Source organism: Buteo buteo, chromosome 21 (genome assembly GCF_964188355.1).
Source record: "Buteo buteo chromosome 21, bButBut1.hap1.1, whole genome shotgun sequence".
In the NCBI taxonomy this organism is placed as follows: Eukaryota; Metazoa; Chordata; class Aves; order Accipitriformes; family Accipitridae; genus Buteo; species Buteo buteo.
The window spans coordinates 24,886,028-24,911,784 of NC_134191.1; the positions used below are offsets into that span (position 1 = coordinate 24,886,028).

At 38.0% G+C, this 25,757-nt stretch overlaps 1 protein-coding gene across 4 annotated transcripts; it reads right to left on the reverse strand.

Annotated features, from left to right (window-relative positions):
- Window positions 1–338: 338 nt before the first annotated feature.
- PTPDC1 (protein tyrosine phosphatase domain containing 1) lies at window positions 339–24,238 on the reverse strand. Of its 4 annotated transcripts, XM_075053598.1 has the most exons (10): window positions 24,182–24,238; window positions 11,369–11,461; window positions 8,438–8,609; window positions 7,561–7,641; window positions 7,220–7,338; window positions 6,311–6,448; window positions 4,425–5,632; window positions 3,508–3,693; window positions 1,404–1,514; window positions 339–576 (listed from the first exon to the last, which is right to left on the reverse strand). In XM_075053598.1, exons 2-10 carry the CDS (start codon window positions 11,451–11,453, stop codon window positions 460–462), a joined length of 2,217 nt encoding a protein of 738 aa, XP_074909699.1. In that variant the 5' UTR covers window positions 11,454–11,461; window positions 24,182–24,238; the 3' UTR covers window positions 339–459. The 4 variants fall into 4 exon arrangements, 2 of the variants coding, with proteins under 2 accessions (XP_074909699.1, XP_074909698.1); XM_075053597.1 differs by lacking the exons at window positions 11,369–11,461; window positions 24,182–24,238 and adding an exon at window positions 9,181–11,354; XR_012653892.1 differs by lacking the exons at window positions 11,369–11,461; window positions 24,182–24,238 and adding an exon at window positions 9,181–11,358 and having other exon boundaries at window positions 441–576; window positions 1,404–2,509.
- Between the last annotated feature and the right edge of the window lie 1,519 nt (window positions 24,239–25,757).

The following is a 25,757-nucleotide window of genomic DNA, read 5'->3' on the forward strand; positions in this document are numbered from 1 at the left end:
AGTTTAATAAGTTCAGTCAATATTTATTTTCTGCAAAGTAAAATCAAATAACATTAATGTAAACATACATAATACATAAATATTAACTAAATCCATTAAACCTTTGTGTACCATGGCACTGAACTTATGGCAATTGTGTAACTTGAAAATAATGTTGCTTGCCAATGACAGAGGTTTCTAAATCAATAAATACATCTGAAAAGAAGAGAACAGTTCACAATATAAAAGCATAGTACCTGAAACCAAATGCTACGGTACGGTCACACAGGAGCTGTTCTTTAGAACTGTGTAGGTAGAACAATTGTCACTAAAATGCCCTCTAAAAAATAAAATGCTTTGTTAATAGCTACTATTACCTAAAGTTAGGTAAATCACGCCAGATAGCACAAAATACAGTAGCTGGAAAATGCAAAATAATTTGGTAGGCCCATCTAACTCTTCAGCATAGCTGTGCAGAAATCAAGAGGGATTCTCTGTTCCTTCCTTAAGATTTTTTCTTTTTTCTTCCAGTGTTTGTTTAAATACTTTTTTCAAGGTATTGTAAACATATGGTCCATTTTCAGAATCGAAGCTTGTCTAATAAAAGGGAGAAATTTAAGTTCAGTTGTTAAATAGATGTCATACAGCAAAATGCAAAGTAATTACCATCATTTAAAAAAAAAAAAAGTTTTAAGATTTATCAAAGAAAGCATGTGTTTCCTGATGGAGTACTTAATGCTAAGTATTTTCAATTTTATGCTGACTAGACATTAAAGCAAACTAGTAGAAGGAGAAATGTCATGATTGTTTTAACAGGTGACATGTCTGTAGACTTACAAGAGATTAGGAAGCAGTGTGATGAATGTTCTGTTCAAATAATTTCACCTGCTGAATCTGAGAAGAAAGCAGCTCTGAGCTCAGCAATAGCAAGCTTTACCTGTCACTGATATTAAATGATTCCAAAAGCAGAAGTTAGTTACACACACCCTGTATTAAGGGCCCAAAACATAACTGAATTGCAACGTAATTTCAGAAAATTATTTAATCTGATGGAAAGACTCCAAGTAGTACAGAATCTACCAAAGCCTTTAGTAACCTACTCCCAGTGACTAATTATTCTGACCACTTTAAAATTATCCTTTCCCTAATTTGTAGAAGTCCATGAATTGGCAGTGATTCAGAAATAGAAAAATGAGACTAAAGGATTAAGGTTGTAGTGACAGAATTTAATTTTGTTGAGAATATTTCCTACGCTTTCTGTAGGCTGATTATTATAAAATGTAAACTCTGAAATAGATAAGCATGAGTACACTAAGTGTGAATTGTGAATTATTGTAACTTTTCTCACAGAGGCCTGCTCTGTTGATTCACCCTTCATAATTTAAAACAAATAAATATGATGTCATGGACAAATGGTTACTTGCCTTAGTGAAAGCTTTAATAGCACGAGCAAGTAAGGCCTCCTCCACATCAGCTGGTAGCATTTGCAAGTTCACCACGCAGTGTAAAATACAAAGGATAGTCTGACACTGTTCCTGGTGGGTAAAAGGAACAGCAGCTCATTAGAAGAAATATTTTTATGAAAAACATTTAACTTTCAGTTTTCATTAATTGCTGTTTAAATATCAGAATGTGCCTTCCTGTATTGAAACCTTCAGGTGTAGAACTTGGGGAGGGACTTTTCACAAGCGTAAAGAGCCTCTACATAATTACTTCAGTCATGATGGGAGAAACTCTTCTCTTGTACTGTACCACAAACTGCTCTAGAAATTTCTAGGAGGTCAGGCACACATCTGGAGACTTATTTTTCAAGGTCCCCTACATGAACAGTAGCATTCATGTGAATTGGCATAGAAAAAGTGAGATTTGATCTTTTCAGCCCAAAATGCATGTTTAGGGCTCTTCCCCCAGCTAACATATGATGATCTGCATCTCCGTCCTACCGAGTCTCCTTCACCATTAAAGGAAGCTTGCAGAAAGACACCTGGGCAGTGCCAGCAAGAATGCATAAACGGAGCAACAGTATCTTTGTGGCTGCTAGTTCCCATGCCTTTTCCAGGGTAGACTGATCTCCACACTGGCAGGTCACTTAACAGTGAAAATTAAATTAAAACTTGAGGGATTTCTGGGAAGAGCAGCTAAATATGCACCCATACATATAAGGGGCTGACTGGCTGGAGAGCAGATTGGCAGGAAAGAACCTGGGTGTCCCAGTGCACACAAAGTTGAACATGAGCCGGCAATGGCCCGTTGCAGTAAAGGCAGCTTAAGAGCATCCTGGGCTGCATTAGACAGAGAGTTGCCAGCCGGTCAATGGAGGTGACACATCCGGAGTGCTGGGTCCAGCTCTGGGCTCCTTGGTACAAGGACATCGACATACTAGAACAAGTCCAGCGAGGGGCCACAAAGATGATTAAGGGACTGGAGCATCTGTCATACAAGGAACCTGCTCTAGTTGACTCTGTTTTGAGCAGGGTGTTTGGACTAGAAGATATCCAGAGGTCCCTGCCAACAAAACTATTCTGTGATTCTGAAATAACATAGGATAAAGTAAGGTAAGATAGAATTAATATTTTTAAATTTAAAAACCCCATAATTATTATTCCTTTCCCATTCATTTATAACAGGTGTCAAGCAGTTATTTTTTATTTAATACAAACAGAAAGTTAAAACTCTGATAGAGTGGAAGAATGCTTCAGGAAGAAACATGATGTTTTTAGATGAACTCAGGAATTCTGAATGTCATGTCATGAAGATGGTGACTGCACATAAAGTTCTGACCACCTATTGATTAGAAGCTGTATTCTTGGATATCTAGAGGCTGTTAAAAGGGGCCCTATTTTCTTCATAAATACTTTGGAAACAAAGAATTCCCAAAGAATTAGGAAAATAATTAGTGTAATTAAGAGATCAAGAATAGAGAATTTATTTTTTTTTTAATTTACCTCGCATCTAGCCCTTTGAGGAAAGCACAATTCAACAGTTTGGATCAGAAGTACCTGTTTTTCACAGGCATTTCAGAATACAGATGGCCACAGTTCTGATTTATGGAGAATAATTTGGCCTGGCTTCTGATTCCTTGAATTGGCAAATTCTTCCCATTCCTTGCCCCAGCTCTTCCAAAGCTGATGGATTAAGATGTTTGCACAGCAAGTATGACAACCATTAAGCACAGCTGCCAGATGTGACATTAAGAAAAGCCATATATCGAGTCACAGAGAAAAGGTTTCTCATTTTTGCCTCTGGGTCTCAAACTGCAGAATTTGCAGGGAAATACGCTGAAGTTGAGCTTCTACTGAATGGTCTTCAAAGATAGTATCTGGTATTTTCTTATAATACTCATCATCATAGTATTTATTACTGCTCATAGTATTCAATACCAAAATAATCCTCATTCTGATTTTTAAAGAGATTGAAGTTGCCTTTTAAAAGTGCAATTCCCTTGCCTAAAAGGCCATAAATGAATAGTTTTAACACACATTAACAAAATGTACTTGGCAGTTAAAGAATAAATTGACATATATCTACCTTTCTCAGTAAGTAAAGTGCATCCTGTGATTCTGTGCAATTTTTTGCCAGCATGTCAATATCACCTTTGGATACAATAGGTTCTTTCAGCTGCTCTATCCAGGACCACATCAAGCTACAGAGGATAAAAGGATCTCTCTCGGTACAGATTTTATCCCAAGCTCCATCTCGAGAATTCAGTTCTTTCTTAAAACAAAACAAAACAAAACTGAAGATGCATCATCTATTTACTTTTGCCAACATTCTCTTTTGATTGTAGCAGTATGTGGCTGCTTATGTTCCAACAAAAAAAGACTTAAGAGTTACAAAAAAAAAAAAGTCTATTTTTTTCCAAAGCATCAACATTAATCAGCAGTAATACAAGTGATTCTTTAAAACAGAAGAATGACATAAATGGTGCTGCTCAGAACCTTCCAATTATCTACTAGAATACATAAAACACCTTTGGATTCCAACGTCAAAGCAAATGTTGCTAGGAGAATTTGGGTTTGAGGACAATCAGTTAAGTTTCAACTAAATTCTTCTACTTTTACACATAGAATCCTCTGTTTAGTTCTGAGAAAGCACTGATTAAAAACAACACAGCTCTACCTTAAAACCTGTGGTACCTTTATGCTACCAGAAACCAAGTTACAACCACAGATAACTGCATTAATTTTCACTAGTTAGTAAAATGAATTAACACAACCAGAAACAATGTTATAACCTCCTGCTAGAGACCAAAATTTGTAGGTGCACTTTGCTTGCTTTTGAAAGAACTGGTCCATAACAGACAAATACAATCATTTACTGAACCACAGTATAAACTGGTGTCCCAATGTGCCATTTCAAAGCACATGGTAGCATTTTTGCCATTCTAGGAATTAACCTAGGTGAAATATGCAGAGCCCATAACACTAAATCAAGTTAAAAATTACCTGCCACATTTCTACCTTCTGCTTCACTTCATCCTCTCCCAGAAATTCATTTATATCTGCAAGTGCTTTTGCTGCCAAAACTCTTCGGGCTTCCAAACTTAATTCTGACTGCAGAACAATGTGTGGAATTGTCTCTGACACATCTTTGCTACCTTGGCTTTCATATCCAATGGAAAAGTTCACTTTAGAAGAAGAAGAAGAATCAGAGTCCTCAGAGACATAGACTCTTCTGCTATACATATTAGTCTTGTGGTCTTTCCTATGACCAATCTCATTGGTAAAATTATGCCCTGGTGTTCCAGGTTCCCTGGTATTATGGATAGATGCTAGACCTGAAGAAAAGGTTCTGCTGCGTTGTACTTCTTTGGTAGAGAGCCTTCTGTGATAAAGTGAGGATCCATCTTTTCGTCCATCCAAATTAAATTTACCTTGACTCCAGAACATGCATGTATTACGCACTAATGCTTCTTTGTTTAAATCCAACTGTGTTTTTTGTTCACCTGTGGCAGAACATTCCTCACCACTGTTCTGCTTAAGTTTGTTGCACAGTAATATCTGAGCAGGTACTGTCCATGCAGTTTCTCCTTGGTCTAAAAGAAACTCAGTTCTCCTTAAATCTGACTCACTATAGCTTAGACGCCTTCTCAGATGAGTAAGAGGCTGAAGGCATTCCGCATTCCTTCTCTTCCAAAGCGGATCACATTCATGTCCCAGGGAGAAAAGAGAATCCTGGGTCTCGAAAGTGGACGACTGGGTATGGGAGGAGTCTGACGTATCACTGTCCTGCCTTGCGAGTTCTCTATCTAGCTGTGTGGACACCAACTGAGAAACAGTCTTTTCAATTTCAGCTGAGAGATCTGGTATATCTAACAATTCTGCCTCTATCACTTGTCTGTTTTCAGCCAAGTCTAGCAACAATTTACAAACTAGATGAATAAGTTTTGGCACGTGTTTGAGATGCCTACTCTCATAACCATGGAGCAGATGTCTCTGACGGGTCAGGTACTGGGACAGTGTCACTGTGTGTGCCTTGGGCTCACAGCATGCAAATACATTTCTCAGAGGAACCAAAAACTGAGTGAATTCTCTGATGCATAACAACTGCCCTCTAGTCTGAATAGAATTAGGCCTTTTTGCTCTGACAAACAGAATTGCTTGATCAGCACTCATTCTTGTTGCAAAAACTAAGTAGCAAGCTATTAGTACACCTGGAAAACATAAAGACAAGCATTAGTTGAAGAACTATCAGACTAAAACAAATACTTAGTGGAACTACAGGGTAAAAATATAGGTAAATATACAGGCCCTCTATTATGTGATGCTGTTACCTAAGTATAGTTGCACTGGTTGGATCACAGGATAGTAAACCCATTCTCACTACATGTTCGGTGAGAGCTAATTTCTCACCACAGCATCTCTAGGAGTTCTGTCATTTGTGAACACAGGAGCAATGGTGGCTTCTAAAGGAAGGACACGGGCAAAAAGGTCTTGAAAGACGTAAATGAAATTTTAGCTGCTCCACCAAAACTACCTGATCTAACAATGAGTGGCAGGTTTGTAAACATGTAATAAATGCTGGACAATGAAAGTGCACTATGTGAATTTTTCCCACCAAAAAGAAGCTGTCCCATTTGAATGTAACAGGGAATTATTATACAAATTCAAAAATTTTCTAACCTTACAGGCTTCTGTTTTTAATATGCTAAAACTGATCTCCTCTAGCCATTCAGATAATTTTCACAAATTTGTTTAATATTTTTAACCATTTTATAGATGTGCATTTTGCAATTATATAGAATCTAAACAAATTATTAATAATTTATAACCACAGACTGTTTTGCATTTTTAGAAAAACGGTTCTGTTGATCTTGCAGTAGAGCACATACCTGTCCGACCAAGTCCTGCGTGACAGTGTACAGCTACCCTCCCTTCCTGCAAGGCGAAAGCCATGACTTTTACCATATCAAGTATAGTAGTGAGAGATGCCACTCCATAATCCTTCCATCCAAAATTATAAAAATAAACTAAAATAAAAAGAGAGAGAGTTATTTTCTGCCATACCAAATACGAAATTTTCAGTACTATATGCAGAGGAGAGATGACTAATAATAAATGATAGTACTAAAATTGCATAATGGATCTTAGAATCTGACTACATATTGTTTGCAAGAGATTATTTTCCTCTTTCAGTGTACACTTGCTATTGAAATTTGATAAATACGTGAAGCTAGCAAAGATTTGTCAAACTGAAGTTCTACTAGAATGTAAAAGGTGTAACAAAACTGAGTGATTCATACTAAAATTACTGAGCTATATATAGGTAGAGGGTATTTTTTCCCTTTTAGAAATAAAAGCAGTTCTTCAGTCAAAAGCTGTTTCTTAAAGAAGCACTTTTTCTCATCTCACCGTAATATGAAAATACAAAAATACTGTCAATACAGATGTCCTCAAATGAAATAACCTTTGTCTAGATAGAAAACATTAATTTTACCAGAATTTGAAACACTATTAATGGATTATATAATTGTGAACTCAGAAGAAGAAAACTTTAACTAGCTGTTGTCCTTTCTTTATTCTGAACACCTGAACATAAAGTCTCCATCTCATTCGACATCTATATGATGTTCAATAATGTGTTATTCTCTCTTGATTATATTTGGCAAGTTTCATGTTTACATCACATTTTGTGCAACACTTCTTACATAGCTGCTTTTAACACACAAGCATTCAAGTAAAAACATCTTTAAGTGCCAAAATCAATAATTAATGAGGAACAGCAGCAGGAGTGAACTTACTTCCAGCCTCCATAAAAGCTTCAGGAAGGTAGGTGAAGCCGCTTTCTTGTTCCAGTGGATTTCCACAGCTTGCATGCTCCCCAGGACGCTGAAGGTTAATTATGGTTTTTATGCCACATCTTAAGGAAGGAATGGATGAGTCAAAGTATTATATGCAGCCAAAATCTCATTATCTCTTATTTTCTGAAACACATATTTATTCTTAGCGGGCAATAAATCTTTACCTGTATATCATTAAAATGAAAGGATCTTTATCAACAATCCAAATCTATGTTGAAAGAGAAAATGGATCAGGAATTACACTAGTAATACGTACAGTAAATAATGACTAAATTTGTTACCTTTCAAACTGTTCAATAATGTTGTACTTTTCAATTAATTCTGTTGAGGGTCGAGCCATAGCCAGTATGTTATCTGTTATCCTGAGAAATTAGAAAAGTAGATAATAATACTGTTATTAATAATTTCCTGGGTATGAATCTACCAAAATAAGAATACTATGTTATATTCAAGAAAGACAGAAATACCTTGCTGATTAACTAGAAATTATTTCTCAAAAAATTCTACTATCATATCATGTTAGTGATAAATCTTGTTAAGCTGATACAGATATGACATACCAAAAGACCATTACTGGAACTGTTTAAATGTCAGGCCAATGAACATACTAAAAAATTCTTTTGAATAGAAATCTGGACTCAGATCTCTGTTTGGCCCTTCATGTTTTGTATGCTTCTGAATAGCATTTGCTGTTACAAAAAAATCAGTAAGAATGTAAAGATACATTTCATGTGACTATTACTTTATATGAATATGCTTTTGAACACATGCATTATTTCCTCTTCAGTAAATGTTTTTACTTTTAAATTCTATTTAAATAGAGATGAACACATTTAAATTAATTTGCATTTTAAACCTTAGCAAGAACTGTCTATAACCTAGAGTAGTTTTTTAATAATTCATGACAGATAGGTATTTATTCTTTTGGATCTGAACCAAAATTACTGTAAGTCAACAGAAATCTTTCATCTTTACTGGGCTATGTACAACAGCCATTATGGTTTACTGTTAAGCTGTAATTCTGAATCAAGTTATCATTAAGTTTCATACTTAGCAGTAGCTGATCTAAAAAAACCTCATTATTTTCCTTTGAATTGTCTCTTTTAATAAATACAATTGATGCAGTTATATTTAGTGAGAGTAAATGCTGCTTATTACCAAGAAGAGTAGAGCCCTTTAATGGCTTGCTCCTGCTCACTCCATCGAGCCGGGTTTTCATACTTGCAAGCACGTCCACCACATGCCATTGAGCACTGCATGTGACCAGGAATGACATGGCGAAGGCGCTCCCCTACTTTAGTGTATTTTGCTGTCGGACGCCTTGAACTTCCTAGAACACAGGCAAAAACAGATTTAGTAAGGCAGCTTAGAAATTCATCTCCACCTTAAAAGTATCAGTTCAACCTTAAATTGATGAAGTTACAAACAGCATAAATATATGGAATATATATTTAAGGCTCATTTTTCAACACAGACTTAAACTAAGAATTCTGAGGGGGAAAAATTGCTTGCATTACTGCAGAAGTTGTTTTTTCTCACAGTAACTGGTTTTTCTTATTAAGTTAGAGGTGTGTGATATTCTTTGCAACATTAAAAAAATGTCACAGTCCTCTTCCACCTGAAATTGAAAATACTTAGCCATATACTTGGTGTATGTGTGAATGTGTGCTTCTATTTTATCTATTCTTTTTAACCAAGCTATTAGAGTGAAAAGCATATATTAATCCTTGAATAAGGAACCAGTGAACAAAATATAAAATACAGGAAAAAAAATTTTAAGCCCAGTATTTTATGCATATATATATATATTAAAAAGACATATCTAACAGAGCAAAAGTATATTAATTTAATACTGAGAAAATACCCAGAACTGACAACAGTCTTAATGAAAAGTACTTTACTTTTTTTTTCAGGAAAAGTTGCATCCAGCTCCTCAGGGCTCAGAGATGATACCGCCACCATAACCCGGTGAGTCGATGATGAGAGTACCTCTACAACTGAGCTCCGGCGCCTCTGGATTATGCGAAGAAGGGGATCGGAGGAAGAATGCCTCCGACCCTGGAAAAAGTTGCTAAAAATACTCACTGCTGAACGCCTTCGGGGTGAACCCTGCATGACTGACCAGCCCCAGATACTGTCTAGGAAGGCTGCTGAGGACGCACTGATCAGAAATCCAAGTTGCTCAGCGCTGAAGTTGAGGAGAGCTGTGCATCCTTCTGTATGCTCCAGCAGCTAGTCTGCATGGGCTGAGCTGTCTCCATAGTAACTAACAATGAAGGCGCTGCTGCCAGTTATCCTTGGGCTGCTCCATTCTATAGGAATTGAGTCTGTTTGGGACAAACCGTTCTGCTGCTTGATGAAAATAGTTGCATTTCAAGCAGATAATTTTGAAAACGGACTGGGAACAACCAAAACATTTTCCATAAACAATGTAAGTATTTAGTTAGTTGTAAATAACATGCATTCAGAACTCGCTAAGACACAAAATACTAGATTCAAAAGAACAATCAAAACGTAGCTGGAGGCTCTGCTTCCTGAGAAATCTGCAAGTACAGTATACTCCCCCACCTCTTGGTTTAACATTCCACAACCACCTCTCCTCCTCCACTTAGTTGCTCCAAAATGCATCATTAGCTCTGTAATGATTGGGATTAGTGTGTTCCTACTGAAATGGTTCAGTACATGATGAATTGCAGACTGTTCGCTCTGGACCATTCATATCTTCTAACAAAACACAATTTGTTATTCAAAACAAAAGGCTTTTTTTTTTTCAGGGCACAGCTTTTTTATTAAGCGAAGCTGTTAGCCCTACAGACTGAGATAAAGCAGATTATGGGGAGGAGGAGATGTATCAGTTGAGTGCTTTAGGCTTTTGAAGGTAGGTATTAGGTAGCAAATTGCCTCCCACTTGGCTTCCAGTGTGCCAAGAAGGAGAATGAGCCGGCCAGAAAGACTGCAACACTCAAAAGCACAAAATTCTCATGCAACCATGTGGAGGACAGACTATACCAATGCAAAAAAACCTTTGTCATCCCATTGTCTGTGCGTTAGACTGCACGTTAACGAAAAAGACTGGGGAAATCAAGAAAACCCACCATAACTTTGTTCAATAAGCAAATTAATCACATTGCATTTTCCTAAAGATAGTATATGTCTTCAGTGTGTGTTTCTTTTTGTACTACAAAACTAGTAACTCTTACAGAGGAATTTGCATAAGAGAAAGCTCTCTTCTGATAAAAATTCATCAGGCAAAAATCTACTGTTTCTTCTAGGTACTGAATAGGAATTAAATGACTGAATTTTGAATACTGCACCCTGGCTTTTAAGGAGATGTGGTTAAGGCTTGCTGTAGATACCAGGCCTGAAACATCAGTAGTGATGTTGTATGAGAAAAGGAAAATGTTAAAGGTAACTCTGTTAGCTGTTGTCTCAAAACTCTTGACTATTCTAATTCAGCAATAAAGCTGGTATCAAAAGGTGAGGAAATATTTAAATATGCCTTTTGGGGGGGAGTGGAAGAAAAAGGAGATTGCTATTACAAGTGCTACCTATATCCAAGAAACATGAAAAATGTTTTCTAATTAATTATATTGCTTTCTTATATTTAATTCTTTTCCTCTTTCTCTTCCCAAAAACTTTTCTTCAGTGTATATCAAATGATAGTAGAGCCAGAAATTAGCAAAATAAAATGCTGCACATCATTATTTTCCTACTGAATCCAGCAGGATTTGCAAGTACTTGCCCAAAATAGTAAGAAAAAATTACATCCTATAAGAGTTTAAATACTTTATTAGAAAGGGGAGTTTTGCTGAAGGTGTGTTTGTATTTTCAAAGAGCTAGGCAGTTTCTGAACACAAAAATCACATTTCTTCAATTAAGAGATCTGACAATATGACAGTTAGAAAAAAGCTCAACATATTAACACATTGTGGTGATGATAAAATAATGCAGTTTGCTTTTGTTAGAGACATTTTATGTTTATTATTGGGGATAATATTTCTGGGGTTTTTAATTTTCTATGGAAAATATTTTTTTTCAGAATTTCTCTAAGCACTTTTTATGAATGGCATATCAGAGAAAAATTGTTACCTGAACTCATATTTGCAAGATATAGACTGCTCTCTAGTAACGAAGAATACGGTAGTTCATTTTGCAGCAAAACTCCTGCAGCCATTGCAGTACCTGTTAAAAAAAGTAGTATGTTCACTGAAAATCTACAACAGAAGCTCAAAAATGCAACATAAAGCTGAGTACCTGGCAGCTGATTATAGAGTTGTCCAAGGCTTAAGATTTGGGCAGTCAGACATAGACTGTACTTTCTTTTTGGTGTGCAGTCATCTCAAAATTCAAGAGCTTTGCTGCCTGTCCTAGCAATTCAAAGTTTAGTCGATTGTGTATTTCAAGCTCTAGAGTTTGGCTGATTAGGTACTTTATAACTGTGTGTTTTATATGGACAGGAATCGCTCAACTGAAAGCATTTAATGTAATGCCATCTTGATTTTCTCAAATTCTTAAAAGTAAGTTTCAGCAAAGCTAATAATATCATAATGGCAGCATGATTTCTAGATCACACCATTTAGATTTTAGTTGATACTTGCCAAACAGACTGTCCACAAGTTATATGCCTTCTCTTCCCTCTGCTCCTTGTTTATGGTCTGTTGGCAAGTCTGAAGTCACATATATGACGATTCTCTAACAAGAAAACTGAACGCAAGAATCTGTCTAAGCAGAAAACAGTTTTTTCTCATGCTTTAATATAACTTCTAATACAAGGTAAGTCCTGCTCTGAAGACCTTCCATCTGACAAAAAGAAAGCTGAAGGGAAGCTGTAAATGTGAATATATTAATCAGTCACTGTGATGTTTAAATAAACCATTTACATGGATCTTGAGTGGAAATTCTTACTCAGCATAAGATTACCATTCTGTTTCTCTTATGTCTGCAGGAAAATAGTTGCAAGTATAAGAAAGAAGCATTCTTTTAATACCAAACTAAGTACATCTCTGCTGTATGTATAACTATAGAAACTTTACTAAATAGATAAACCTTAGGTCCTAAATTCTGCAAAACCAGTATTAGGATTCAGCAGCATAAATAGTGTTTTAAAAGACAGATTTGCTACAATAAACCAAAACCAAAACCAGAAAACATTGTGGGGAGTAGGTGGTATAACAGTCCTGTGCTGTGTTGAAGTGTGACCTGCTTGCTGTTCATTGTCCACCTTTTATCTATAATTCTATATATTTGTTTTTTAAAGTAAATATTTAAATAGATTCAAATAGAATTTCATTCATTCAGATATTACACTATCTACCACATACTTGAATAAATTATTCTTCCAACAATGCTACTGGACGTTATTCCACAGAGCCACCTAGTGCAGCTCTGTCCTTTTCAAGATGCTTAAAGGAGGGAACAGAATACACGTACACGTTAATAACCCTTTAATACTGCTGTATCAGTCAGCTCAAAAAGATGAGAATTACATTTGTCTGTGAAAGCCAAAAGGCCTTTTGAAACTTCAGTGATGCTCAAAAATGCATTTCTAATGTAAATATATTAATAAGAATATGAATTAAGATGATTCTTAATGAAGATTAAAAAGTATCTGGAGCATTTTCTACTCAGCTACTTGACCACCTGACTCTGCACTTTTAAAAGTCAATCCTTTAACAGGCAGGAATACTTGCATATAATTGCATTCTATTTGAAGCTGCTCCAAAAGCTCTATTTTTTTTTTTTCAGTGTACTTTGAAATCAGTAAGGGATGGCTTTCATGATCAGAGGAAACTCTGTAGCTAAAGAAATAACTTTATTTTATCCCCAGAAATTCTTTTTAGCGTTAATAAGAGTTGAATTAACAAAAAACTGTTGGTTTCTATTTCTCAGCTTGTCCAGACAATACACAAGCATTTGAAAAAGACGTCTCATCATATGGGCAGCAGAACCACCACCAGTATGACTATTTAGTTTTCCTATTTCCTTGTACTCAAATGTTAGAAGAAATGAGATTAAATATCAGAGATACTTCTATCATCTAAAACTATTTTTCTGTTTTTTTAAACCGGTATTCAGGGTGACAAGGACTCTAAACTGAAAAGGGAAGAGATGAAGATTAATGCAGAAGATAATATACCTACGGTATTACAAAATACTAGCAAGATTGTTTTAAATGGCAGAGGTAAGCAATGTGTTTATTTGCTGTGTAACAAATTAGACCTCCCTCAATTTTATTTCAGAAGATATACCAAATCCATATTTTCTGTTCTGTATAACCAGGCAGTTCCAACTGACCTAAATATGTTGTCTGTGTGTCTTTCAGTTTGTTACATTTACTTCCTAACAGGGATTTTAAATTGCACAGTGTCATCAATGAGAGCAATTCCCGTATGCTTATTTCTGAAAAAAAGTTAAGTAAGATTGTGACAAATCACTCTATAGAGTGAAGCATTTACTCCCTTGAACAGATATAAAATGTTGTAAAATAGGACAGGAAGTACTATTTCAGTGTTGATGTTACTGGAGAGGGCTATTGTATTCCTGCACAGATAAAGAGAGTGCTAAACATAAAAATGGTGCTTGGGTAAAATAAACAACTCTCTCCTGATTCTTCTATGTACCAGATATTCTTAGTTTTTAAAAGGTCCTCTTCAGCATTTTGTTCCTCACGTGAACGCTTGATAGATGCTGGAGAAAAAAACAAGCCTGGAGCATTATTCCAGGTCATGGTCCTCATCAGCTATCTGAGGGAACGGAGTCACATGGCAGTCACGATACCACCTTAATCAGATCTGCTCCATTATCTCTGACATGCATTTCTATTGCCATGACAGCAAAGCAGCTGGTCTTTTAATCCCCGTTTCCCAATTTAAGAAATGGAATGGTGTTTCAGGTGATGTTCCATCTCTTTATGTTTTATCATAGGAAGCAATGTCATTAAGTGTGCATAAACAACACAGCTAATGAATACCAACTCAGTAAAAATAATGTCTCTGTTGTTGGCTGACTGAAGTAAATAGTGGTACCACATTGCCCAAGGAAACAAGGGCCTCTTGAAATCATGATACACCATCAGATGTCAAGCACTAAGGGGGATATTTCAGGAGGTCCCCTCCAGGTGTGAATTTTATACTTGTTTTGATGTCTATGTATTTCTGAGGTGGGAGGAGTTTTGTGACTTTTGAGCAGACCAATTCCTAACAGAAAGGATAGAACATTTCTTGTTTCCTGTTGGTTGCACCGTTGATTCACTTGTTGCATTTGGTAACATGACAGCTGTCAAGTCCTACTCACTGTTTCATACATGCAGAGAGGTGACTTTCTTGCAGAGGAAATAGTGCAAGCATGCTGCGCTGTCATAGGTGAGATCACTCTGTGTTTCCACTTTCAAGGAGTGAAGCAGCTCTTGTCCACATCCATTTCCTCTGGAATAAAAGCACTGCTCTTTGTAAAGTTACAGGTTGAGTAAAGTGCCATGCAGCAAGTAGGACAACTGGGAGATCAGGGATCCACAACAAAGCAGGTTCTGCAATTAAATGATGGGCAGATTTACAAAGGAGGAGCGTAAAGGAGGCATACCTTACTGGTTCACACGAGCAGGCTGCAGGATGGCAGCAATGGGGTTAGCAAATTAGCAACTGGCTTAGGTGTCACTGCCTTGTAACAAGGAAGATTCCTTTTTAGTATTTCAGGATCTGGAAAGCAGTGGCTTCCAGTCAGTAAGCTCAATTTTTGCTCCAGAATGAAATGAGAGAAAGGAGTAATGTCTAATGTTTTAGCAGCCAGAAAACGATTATATAGCCAAAAAGAGATGAGACAAGAAGATGCTGGTCTCACTCTAACTTAGCAATTAAGATGGTTATTTAATAGATGCAATTACTATCTTTTACTTCAGAACACGTTTTCAAAACAGAGAGAAGAACTTGCGTTCCAGACTGGAACGATTCCAGTTGGAGCAGTTCAGCTGCCAGCAGGAACAGTAATCCCATTGTAAAGCTCCCCACTGCATTTCTGTGGAATGATCTACTAATAGTGAGGTCCCATCTCTCCAGATTTGTGTGGATTTGGTAAACAAGAATATGACAGCAGACCACACATTTCAAAAGATTAATTTTATGTATTAACGTGAAAAAATCTTGGATAAGCTTTCAATTTTAAAATATCAGTGTATAAGAAAAGTTATTTTAAACCTCAAATATATTCATACAATATAGGCAAATGCTGATGCTTATGCCTGTCACATAAAATTTTGAGGTTATTTTTACTATTTTCTTTCTTCTAAAGTGAATTTGTTCTCTCCCTGTTGCAGTCACATGTAAGTAACTACCCACTACCCAAATTTTTAAAGGAACATAGTTGACTACAGACTACAGGTAGGGGCCATGTTAGCTTAGTACCTAAGCACTCAGGTAACAGCTCTAAAATTTACTCCGTGGCCTTATTCTACAGGTACTTGTCTTCCTATGAAGCTTTGCTTTTGTGAGCAGTACCACAGAAGTCAACAGGGTATTTGTGTAAATATAATATCATATGGGATAAAGTTTCATTGCCAAAATGCAAAGTTCTGTAAACTGCACTAATCAAGATGTTTTAGATAGATAACTAAAGTTAACTTAGATAACTAAGACTAAGCAAAAATATAATAGCGTAAGGACGACTGTTTATATTTAATGACATGGTTAAGAGCTACTAAATTATAACTTGGTCTCTAGGCTTTAAATTTGATGGTTTAAGATTGGCAGATCATGAGAGTTTTTAACAGAAAAATCTTCTAAATTTGCTGAGACATAGTTAGTCACTTCTACAGGAAGCATTGGTAAATGAAATCGTGTTTTGAATTACAACAGACTATCTAATTTTAACATTGCCAGAAATAAGAAAGTATTTATCTCTAAAGTTTTGTAAAAATTGTAGATAACTGGGTTTTTTTAAACTTGATTATTATGAATACTGAAACAAAATGCAAAGGCTGTTGTTCTAATGTATATATCAGTAAAAAAGCTTGCTGACAGATATTTCAGAAATACTTAAGCTACAATTAACAGAAGTCTTGAAGGCAGTTTAGCACTGAGCACACATATTTCAGTAGGCACACACCTCAATTCCCCAGGCTTATTTGAAATTTGAAATGTTTCCTACCTATAAGCAAACATGGAAAAATTGGAAAAAGAAAATAAACACAGAGATATAGGACAGAGAAAAGACAAGGTAATAATTAAAACAAATTTTTGTATAGTTTAGTTGTATGTAATTTACACAGCAGAACAATACTACAGCTGTTTTAAAACTCGAGTGATTTCACTGGGACCACAACCAGACCTGATTTGTTATTTCTATATGTGTTTCTCGCCCTCTGGGAAAAAAAAATTCCCCATCTGTTTTAGTAAAAGGTGAATGTCATTTAATCATTAAGTTTGATATTTACAAATGACTGTAACTGCTTTCACGTACAAAAGAGACGAAAGAATGTAATTCATTAGAAGATTATGTAGGTGTTGGTCTGGTGATTCAGTATTTGCTATTCATAGCTTTTTTGACATAAATAGCAAGAAGCTGCAAGCTAAACTGATGGACAGGTCTACCAATTGACTTGATTCATATTATTTAATTTAAGTCAGCTTTCTGTGCTAGAGTTAAGTCAATGGTTAACAGAAGTTATTTTAAACTACCTTGAACAGGCTGACAGCCAGTAATTACTATTGAGAATTATAAAGGAGATAGTATAAAATGAATATATTAACTGTTCTCCAAACAAAACTGGTGACTTAGATATTCTCGATCATGAATATCATGTTTACTCTGAGACTATCAGACTTGTAAGACTGACTACATACAGAAGAATGAAATATTGTCAGTAATGCATTTTAACAGCATTCAGCAGTAGAAAAGTTTAAAAATGAACTCTGCAAGTTAGAGGAATTATTTTTAAGTCTCATAGTCAAAAACATAGTAAATTTACATGAGTTTTAACAGTTTCAATAATTTCAGTTTAACACCTTACCTGTTACCCTGCAAAAAGAACGAGTGATTGTTGACCCCTTCATTGCTGCAGTATCAACTACAAGAAATACACCACAGGGAATTCACATTATACAGAAGAGAAGCTGAATAATGTTACCACGGTATTTCCTGTAGTTAATTGGATTCATGATGGTAATCTGGGAAGAGCCAGTAACTATCTTTTCTTAACTTAAGACTGTATGAGGAGTGCCTTACAGACTATGCAGATAATCATCCCATAAACTGCTTTCTGTGTCTGCCTAGATTTTAAAGGGATTGAGGCAAAGAGGCCACACCAACCTGATGTTTTAATAACTGAATCTTCCATTCCTCTTTTTCTGTTCACCTCATTTTCCTATTACCAGCCTCAAGCAAATATATGTATGTGTGTGTGTCTACATGCATCAGACAACTACACACATCTCTGTAAGACAATTTTGTGAAGTTACATTAATCACAGTTAAACTGATACATTAATTTTGAAATGCCATGAAAAGAAAATCGGAGATAAATGTTTCATTGCTATCTGTGGCTACAGCCAGAACAAAACATTTTTTTCTAGCCCAATAAAGCATAGAATATCATTGAAGTATTTACACTGAGTATAAATTAACTGCATTAAAAGTAGTATCTCAAAACCATAACAAAAACAAATTCATCTGAATGTAAAGGATGTAATCTACTAAAAACCAAAGCAAAGATTTTGTTGATTTAACTAAATACTAGATAAATAAAGTAACAAGACAAGCTACATAAAATAGGATACAATATCTTATTCTATCTTACTAAATCAATTTCAATCACTAAATATTAGCTGACAAAAAAAAAAGCTTTCTTCTATTTCCAATACTTCCTTGCATGTCTTATTAAAAAATACCTAGCATTAATTAAGCACTACTCACTGCTAATCATTAAAAATGCCTCCCAGTTATTTAGAAACAAAATATTTGTGCCAGCTTCTGTGGCTAGGATATGCGTATTATTTAAACAAGGAAGGAGAGCAAGCTACAGGAGACAACTCAAGTCTGATGCCAACAACCTTACCAATTCCAAAAACATCATCTCAGCTGAAGACCTGCCTTAATTTTGGCCAATACACAGATGGAGCATATAATAGGACTAAATTGTTTTGTTAATTTTCAGAAATAATTTTGTAGTCAGGTTTTTGCTGTATACTGCTAATAAAAATAAGAAGGAAGAAAAATCCAACTACTTTTCTATAAAGTAATTAATTTACTGAGAACAGAGACAAATTAACAAAGTAGTCCTTAAAATTACACATCTAGTTTCTTACTAATCTTGCAGGGACAAAAAAAAAATCACATGCATAAACTACATTGCATCCAGTCATTTTAGTGAACGGCAAACATCATTTTTATATACATGTATGGACATTTGTACAAAAAAACCCTTAAATACCAACAGGGCTTCAAAAGATTTGCACACAATTTTGGAAAACCCACTAAGGTACTTAAAAACCTGAACAGATAGTGGAGCCTAAAATCCTACGTTGCACATCTTTCTTTAGTATGTTGGTAGCAGTTTCAGTTCCAAAGGCGCCAAGCGCACACAGCTTCCCCAGCCTACAGGCGGAACTGGAGGGCTCAAAACCTCCAAAGCACTGATCCTTGTGGGTCCCTGTGTGACAAGAACTGGTGAACAGCCCCCACTGCCTCCAGCAGCCCTGTTCAATGCCAGGCTGTAAGCACACAGAATTATGCCTTCACTTAGGTGTTTGTGAGAGTGGACCCCAAGCAGTAACCAAAGCACATCACTGCTTTAGAGACCCTGCAGAATGCAGCGTTGACTTCCTGGGAATTAAAGACCTTCAGCAGGAACCCATATTAGCATCATGGAAAATGTAGGGCAGAAAGAATTGGAGGTCAGCTAGTCCAACATCCTGCTCAAGGCAGGGCTGACTCCCAAGTCAGATCAAGCACTGACACACTCCCTCTCTGAAGATCCCTGCACAAGTAACACTGCCCCATAGCAGCATCGCTTCTTGGTTTCATCACGCATTGTTCATAGTCATTACAGAAGTGGCTCTAGAAATCAGAATCTAAGAATTATGAGTAAAGGGACACATTTTTCAAGCATCAGCACACAAAAAATGTGTTAAACAAATGGAGCATCTGGTAAAACGTTTTCTAGGAGGAAATGGAGGAAGTTAGTATTTTTTTTAGTTGACTAAAGAACAAAGAGCAGCTTTGGATAATTAAGAAATATTAATTAAATTAAATTCTTAATATAAGCATAGTCTTTTGGGGAAAGTTCTAAATGCTCACATTTGAGAAGCTGTCACTGACAAACTTAGTGTTTATTTTCATATCGATAATATAATAACACTATTTACCTATTCGATTCCAGAGGGGGCTTAATTCTTGGATGGCCTGGATTCTCGGTGCAACCGCCCACTGCTCTGCTGTATCAATTTGTAGGTGTCAGAGGTTTGCTGGGTTGTCCCTTAAATCTCTTCCTACATTCGTACTCTTCGGTATTAATGGCAGTTTATTCAGCTGAAGAACTGATTTTTTTCTAGTGATTTGCAAAGTTTAGCTAGTTCCAGGAATTGGTGCCAACATGTTTGTTCAAACAGGCTATGTCATCATATTTTTGTCAAGACGAGGCTTTGTGCTGAGGATGACTTTTTGGGGGAGTTAACCATTAGGCTGAAATAATTTGCCATTTCCAAGGAAAAAACACAGAGAGTAGGTGGGATGCTAGTGACTAAACTAATAATTTTTATGTCTCTAGGCTTGGCATTTTCCTATTTAAACAAAATGGAGAAAATTCTATTGAACTATGACTGCCATTTAAAGATACTAACAAGCTTTTTAGGTAAGTATAACAGGATCACTAGGCTTCTGGCAGCTTATTTCTCTTGCACTGCATGGGCTGCCTCATGGCTACTTTACAGCGGACTTAGCAAATCCACCTGTCCCATGACCTTAGGTACTAATTTATCAGATTATGCACGTAGAAAACTGTCCAAATTGTCTCATAAGGAGCTGGATGCAACTAAAATGTCTGACCATTGCTTAGACTGCACTGTTTTCATTGGTACATAGACAGAATCAGAACATCAAATTATCCCCAAACTTACAAGTTTACTAAACCTAATTTACTTTAAGGTTAATTTTAATTTAGTACAAACTATGTATTTAGATTCCTAGCTGGCTTTCGACATTTCCAGCTTCACCTTTTGCTTTTTGCTCTTCTCATAGTTTGGATAATAAAAATCAATTAATGTTGCTTTATTTTCAGCTTGTATTGAAACACTGCAGGGAATGCTTTAGTTTTATGTAACTTTAAAACTGTATGAAACGTTATTAAAGACTTTTTGTAATTTTTTTCCTTTAGGTTTTTTTTAATATGTATTTCTGCCCCTTAAGCATAATGCAGTACCACTGCAAATCAATCACAAAAGCATGGTCAAAGCCTATATTTGGTAGACCTCAACTACACCAGCAGTGTCACAGTTGTGAGATAAATATATGTTTAGCTGCTTAATGAGATCCCAGAGCAGCAGCCCACGTGTGATCCCTGTCCTCCTTCATCATCTGTACTTCCAACAGTCTCTCTTTTCCTGTTTCTTCCACTGTTAGCTAAAAATGCCAATAAATTATAAAATGGAAATGTAGTGAAATGCTAGGTAAAGGCAGCATAGTAATATGAAGATTTCAATTCAAAAGACAGTTCTAAAACTGAAGAATTGTGTCAAGTATTACTTACAGGTCATTCAATGGACTTGCAATGCAAAAGGTGACTACAAGCCTAGGAAAACCTCTTTCTAGCCACCGGCTTTAAAATGAAAGAAAAATCACAACTTAACTAGATATAGATATAAAAAGGAAAGGAGAGCTATAGCAACCCCGTCTAGCTCTGCTTTGTGAGACAGCTCATTTTCTGCATCCATGACACAGCGGTATCCATATAGCTGCAAAACCCTCATCCAGTAATGGTCTACTATAGCTGGCAAATGTCAGGTTGCTGGAAAACAGAAATTAGGAAGAAATCCTTCTTTCATAAATTTTAGAACTTCTTAAGAGCTACCATATATTAAGCCAATTTGTGATGACCTTTGCAAAAGCACTGTTTAATGTACACATAATTTCTAAGAAACATTAGACCTGCTGTGTCTAGAATAGAACAGTTGTTGATTATTTGCACAATAAAACTTAACTGTTCAAAAACGGCAGACTAGCTAAAGGAAAGGAGGAAATTTTAAGAAAATGAAGTAGCTCTAAGGTAGCCAATGCTTTTATGCATTTTATCATGTGTTTTTTGCTAAGGAACAAAATGGGCAAGCTCTGTAACACAGGGAACTGTTTGAGTGAAGAACCAGAGAGGTCAAAGGAATTTAATGTAAGTGGCCAGAGATCAAGAGTTGCAGGTGGCAACTCATGTTCCTGTGATAGGATTAAATCCAGGAAAAACTCCAGAGTAGAGAGAAAATTGAGGAAATAGGTATGGTTTTATGTGTTTTTCTTATTTTCAACAACATCCAAGATCAGGAGTAAATGTTTACAGATTTCTGTGTTTTCTTGAAAAAAAATCCCCACAGAATACAAGGTTAGAAGTAATTTGGGTTTTGTTGTATATTTGCTTAAGCAATTCCAGAGTCTGAACCTTGTTTCACAAAGACACATAAAATCTACACCTAGGAAATGTGTCTGAGAAAGGAGTAGGGAGTCACTGTGTCACTGCAGATGGCGGAGGATCATGAGCCCACAGGCATGGTGCCTCACACGGGCAGCTGCAGCTCAGAGGCACTCGGGATTCCCACAGAGCTTTGCTGTGAGCAGCACCCTTCCTCAGATGGAGGGAAAGGACCTTCAATGAACTGCTTCAAACTAGGCAGGTGGTCTTTAACTGTATGTGCTGGTAACAGGAAAGAACTGAGTTAATTTTTAAATGTACTTGTTTTAAGGAGTTACAGGTATTAATTACCCTGTACATGTGAACTGGCTGAGCACTTTGAGGCCAGCAGTCAGCAACAGCCATCCAGTTCTAGGTAGCCATTAGCTGAGCAGCCTCTGCAGCATGGCAGAAAAATACCCAACCAGGGACTCTTCTGAGTCACTCGGTGAAGTAAATGAGAAACTCACCTTGCCTAGTTGAACTAAGCCTCTTTAAACATGTATGTCTTGAATTCTGAATTATATACTATCAGGAAGAAAAATTTAAGTAAGCCAGCAAACTATACTCGCAATTGAGAAAAGTGGGAATATATTTGCCAGCTAGTACTAACAGACACAAGCAACCTTGCACCTTATCTGAGCAACTGCAATCCTCTTTATGTTATCTGTAGCATATTCCTTCCCAGCAACTAGCTTAATCCATGTCAGATTTCACAATTTCTACTCATCACTCCTCTCATTTGTAATTTTACTACTGTTATAAAAAAATACTCATAATGGTATCATTGGCTTTATGAAGAAGTAAAATATTTACTCAAACATGTGGAAGAAACACTACTCAGATCGGTTTATGCTGCCACTCAAGCAATCACAAGAGGATTACATTGCTAATTATATCTCTGAGGTGGTATTTTTGCAGCATCTGGCCCTGAAGACTGTCTCCCTAACCTACTTAGTCTTTCTTGTCTTACGCATGTGGGTCCATGTATGTTTCACACAAACTACTGATGAAAATAAGAGATGGAAAAATGCTTTCAAGCAACACATAATTGCAAATACTTAAATTTATTTTGTACATATTCTTTTGGGCTTAATTACTCCACAGATGTAGTGCTCAGTTTTACTAATAAAGGTGCAGGCCTCCTGAAAACATGGCTCTTTCTAAGAACAGAAAAGCAAGTGAGCTGTGTAAAGAGAAAACACTTAAGTCTAGATTACCAACGTATCAGGTAATCTTTCCTCAGTTTGTTTATCTACTGAAGAGTATAGTTACAGTCTGCTGGCAAAAGCGGTAATAGCTACATCTAAAAATTACTATTCTGTGTTTGGACTGAAGAATATGCCACAGGCATGTCTGCCTTTTCAACTCCAAAAGGGACTGACTGAGCTGCGTTTTTTGAAGGGGACTGAGTAAGTGATGATTAGAGGTAGGGTACTGCTACAAAACATGAAAATACTGCTGCAAAGGGGGAAGCCGCTTTCCATTGCCGCTATCACCTACAGAAGCCGCGCTCCCCTGTGTTTACGGTCCTCTCATTCCCCGACTGACGTTCGTCTTGGCGAAGGTTAAATCCCGCAGTATTATTTAGCAAACGCTGTCAGGAAGGGCTGAATTATCTTAGCAGTCCTACCTCCAGCAGTTACAGGTCGTTCCTCTGAAAACTGTTAGTGCCAGGCAAGTCACCCCGGAGGGAGCAGGGCAGCTCCCACCCCTCGGAAGGCCGGGAAGTTAGGGGGCAGACAGGGGGTGTCTGTGGGTGTTAATTTCTTAATGGAGGGCCTCTACTCTGGATGTCACCGAGGCAGCGAACGTGGAACTGCCGGAGAACCTAAACTCCCTAGCTAAGGAAGCGTGTTTTAAGTCTTTTTTGTCCGTGCTGAGCACACTGTACTCGCTCACCTCAGCCGCGGGGCGGCCAGGGCGGGATGAGGCGGCCCCCCGCGGCCGGGGCCGCCGCTCGCCCCCACCCCCGCGGGCGAGGCCTTGTGGCCGAGGGAGCGCCGGAGCAGCCGCGTCTCCCCGGGGCAGGAGCCCTCGGGGCGCCGGGGTCGTGAAATGGCCGCTGCCCCGCGGAGCGGCCGCGCGGCCCCAGGCCGCCGCCGGGCGTGCCGCGCTGCCGTGGCGACGGGGGCGGGCCCCGGGGGAACGGCGGGAGCGGGGCGACCCTGACGGGCCGGAGGAGAAGGGGGCGAGCGGGGCGGTGCTCCCCGCGGGCGGCGGCCGCCGCTGCGAGCAGGGGCGCGGAGAGGGCGCCGGACCCACCTTGGCTCCCGCCGCGTCAGGCCGCCGCTCCGCCGCCCGGCGTGGGGAAAGGCGGTGCTGGCGGCGGGCGCATGCGCCGCTGTGAGGGAGCGGGCTGAGGGGAGGGCGGCGGCTCGGCCGGGGCTTCCCCGGCTGGCCCGGTTCCCGCCGGCCCGGCTCGCTCTTGCGCTTCCCCGGGCTGCCGCGTCCTGGGCTCGGCTTCAGAGGCGCTGTTGGGGACAGGCGGCGTGGCACGGAGCCGGGCGGGGCGAGCGCACGCCTCCTTTTGCTGAGGAGAGATGCCTGAGGGAGAACTTGGCTGCCTCCTGAAAGCTGCGGCGGGACGCCCGCGTTATCAAAGGTCGCTCGTTTTCTTCCGAATCGGAGATGCGTAAGGGATCGGCGTCCCCCTCAGCCGCCCCTGCCCGGCCCGGGCTGGGCGGGAGGCAGGCCCTGGGTCTCTTGTAGCTGCCGCACACCGAGAACTACACAAAACAATAGCGAATAAATTTACTGACACGGTTTAATGTTCTTAGCGTCGTCGTGAGCCGTTGATCCTCTCGAGTGGTTGAAGTGTGGAGACTTAATTGAAAATTTTCAAAAGACGGTTTCTTCCCTTTCAGGTAAATTGTGCCTGCAGCTCATGGGCAGTTCTAAGATTTACACCCCGAAAGGCCTCTGCTCCAGCAAACTACTGTGTATGTTGTGTTGTATCTTAGTCATTAAGGGATCTAGTGTCAGCGGTGAAGGGATGCAAAACAGACACGGGTTAGGGTTTTGAGAGGCTTACTTAAAAGTTTTTTTTAGCATTTTTAACAGGCATAAAAGGTACTTGCATCTTGGACACTCAGCAGAATAGGTTTGTAATGGTTTATTTTAATACTGGAGTGGAATACACAGTTGAATACACAGGAGTAAGAAGAGCTGTAAACCTGTGTGGTGCATTAGTGTGCTAGGCTGAAACATATGTCTGCTGGGTAATAAGGATGGTTTTGGAGCGAGTGTCCTTGTAACACACTTGTGAAGTTAAGTTGTGGTTTTCAAGATACTTGCAGATTTTTGTCAGTATTATGTGTCTGTCTCATTAGCCACATTAGTACGTTAGCTTGTAGAATTAGTGCCTCTAGTATATAAATTACATAAACCCTAGCAGTGCTTACTTATGTAAGTATTAACTTACATTTTTTAAAGATAAAAACAGATTTGGGAACTCAGTGGAAATGCTGAAGAGATCCCTGTCGCTCCTTTCTACTAAGCTAAAGGAGCTGTCAGCGTAGGAGACACAGAGCTTGCTTCTTAAAATGTGTCAGTCCTATTAGTTCTGAAGTGTCTTAAACATGTCTCGTTTTTTGACAGCAATAGCATACTGCATTTCCTATAATAACTGATTTCTAAACAAGCAAAAAAATGGCTGTGTGACTCTTACCTCTGTCTCCCTTTAAAAGATTCCAATGTGGTTTCCCTTCCCATATCTATCTGTCAGAAACTGTTGCTGAAGTTTACAAGTTCCATTTTTTAAATTAACTACAGGACACACATTTAGTGTTCAATCCTGCTGAGTGTGATTTGTGCCTTTGCCATCAATTGTAATTCTCAT

Bases quoted from the DNA above. Each gene is read 5' to 3' on its own strand.
- PTPDC1 (XM_075053597.1), bottom strand. From the start codon at position 9,394: ATGCAGGGTTCACCCCGAAGGCGTTCAGCAGTGAGTATTTTTAGCAAC. The intron at 5,633-6,310 runs GTATGTGCTCTA...TATGTTTTCCAG, and splicing joins CGCAGGACTTGGTCGGACAG to GTGTACTAATAGCTTGCTAC. The intron at 3,694-4,424 runs GTAATTTTTAAC...TTTTGTTTTAAG, and splicing joins AGAAGGTAGAAATGTGGCAG to AAAGAACTGAATTCTCGAGA.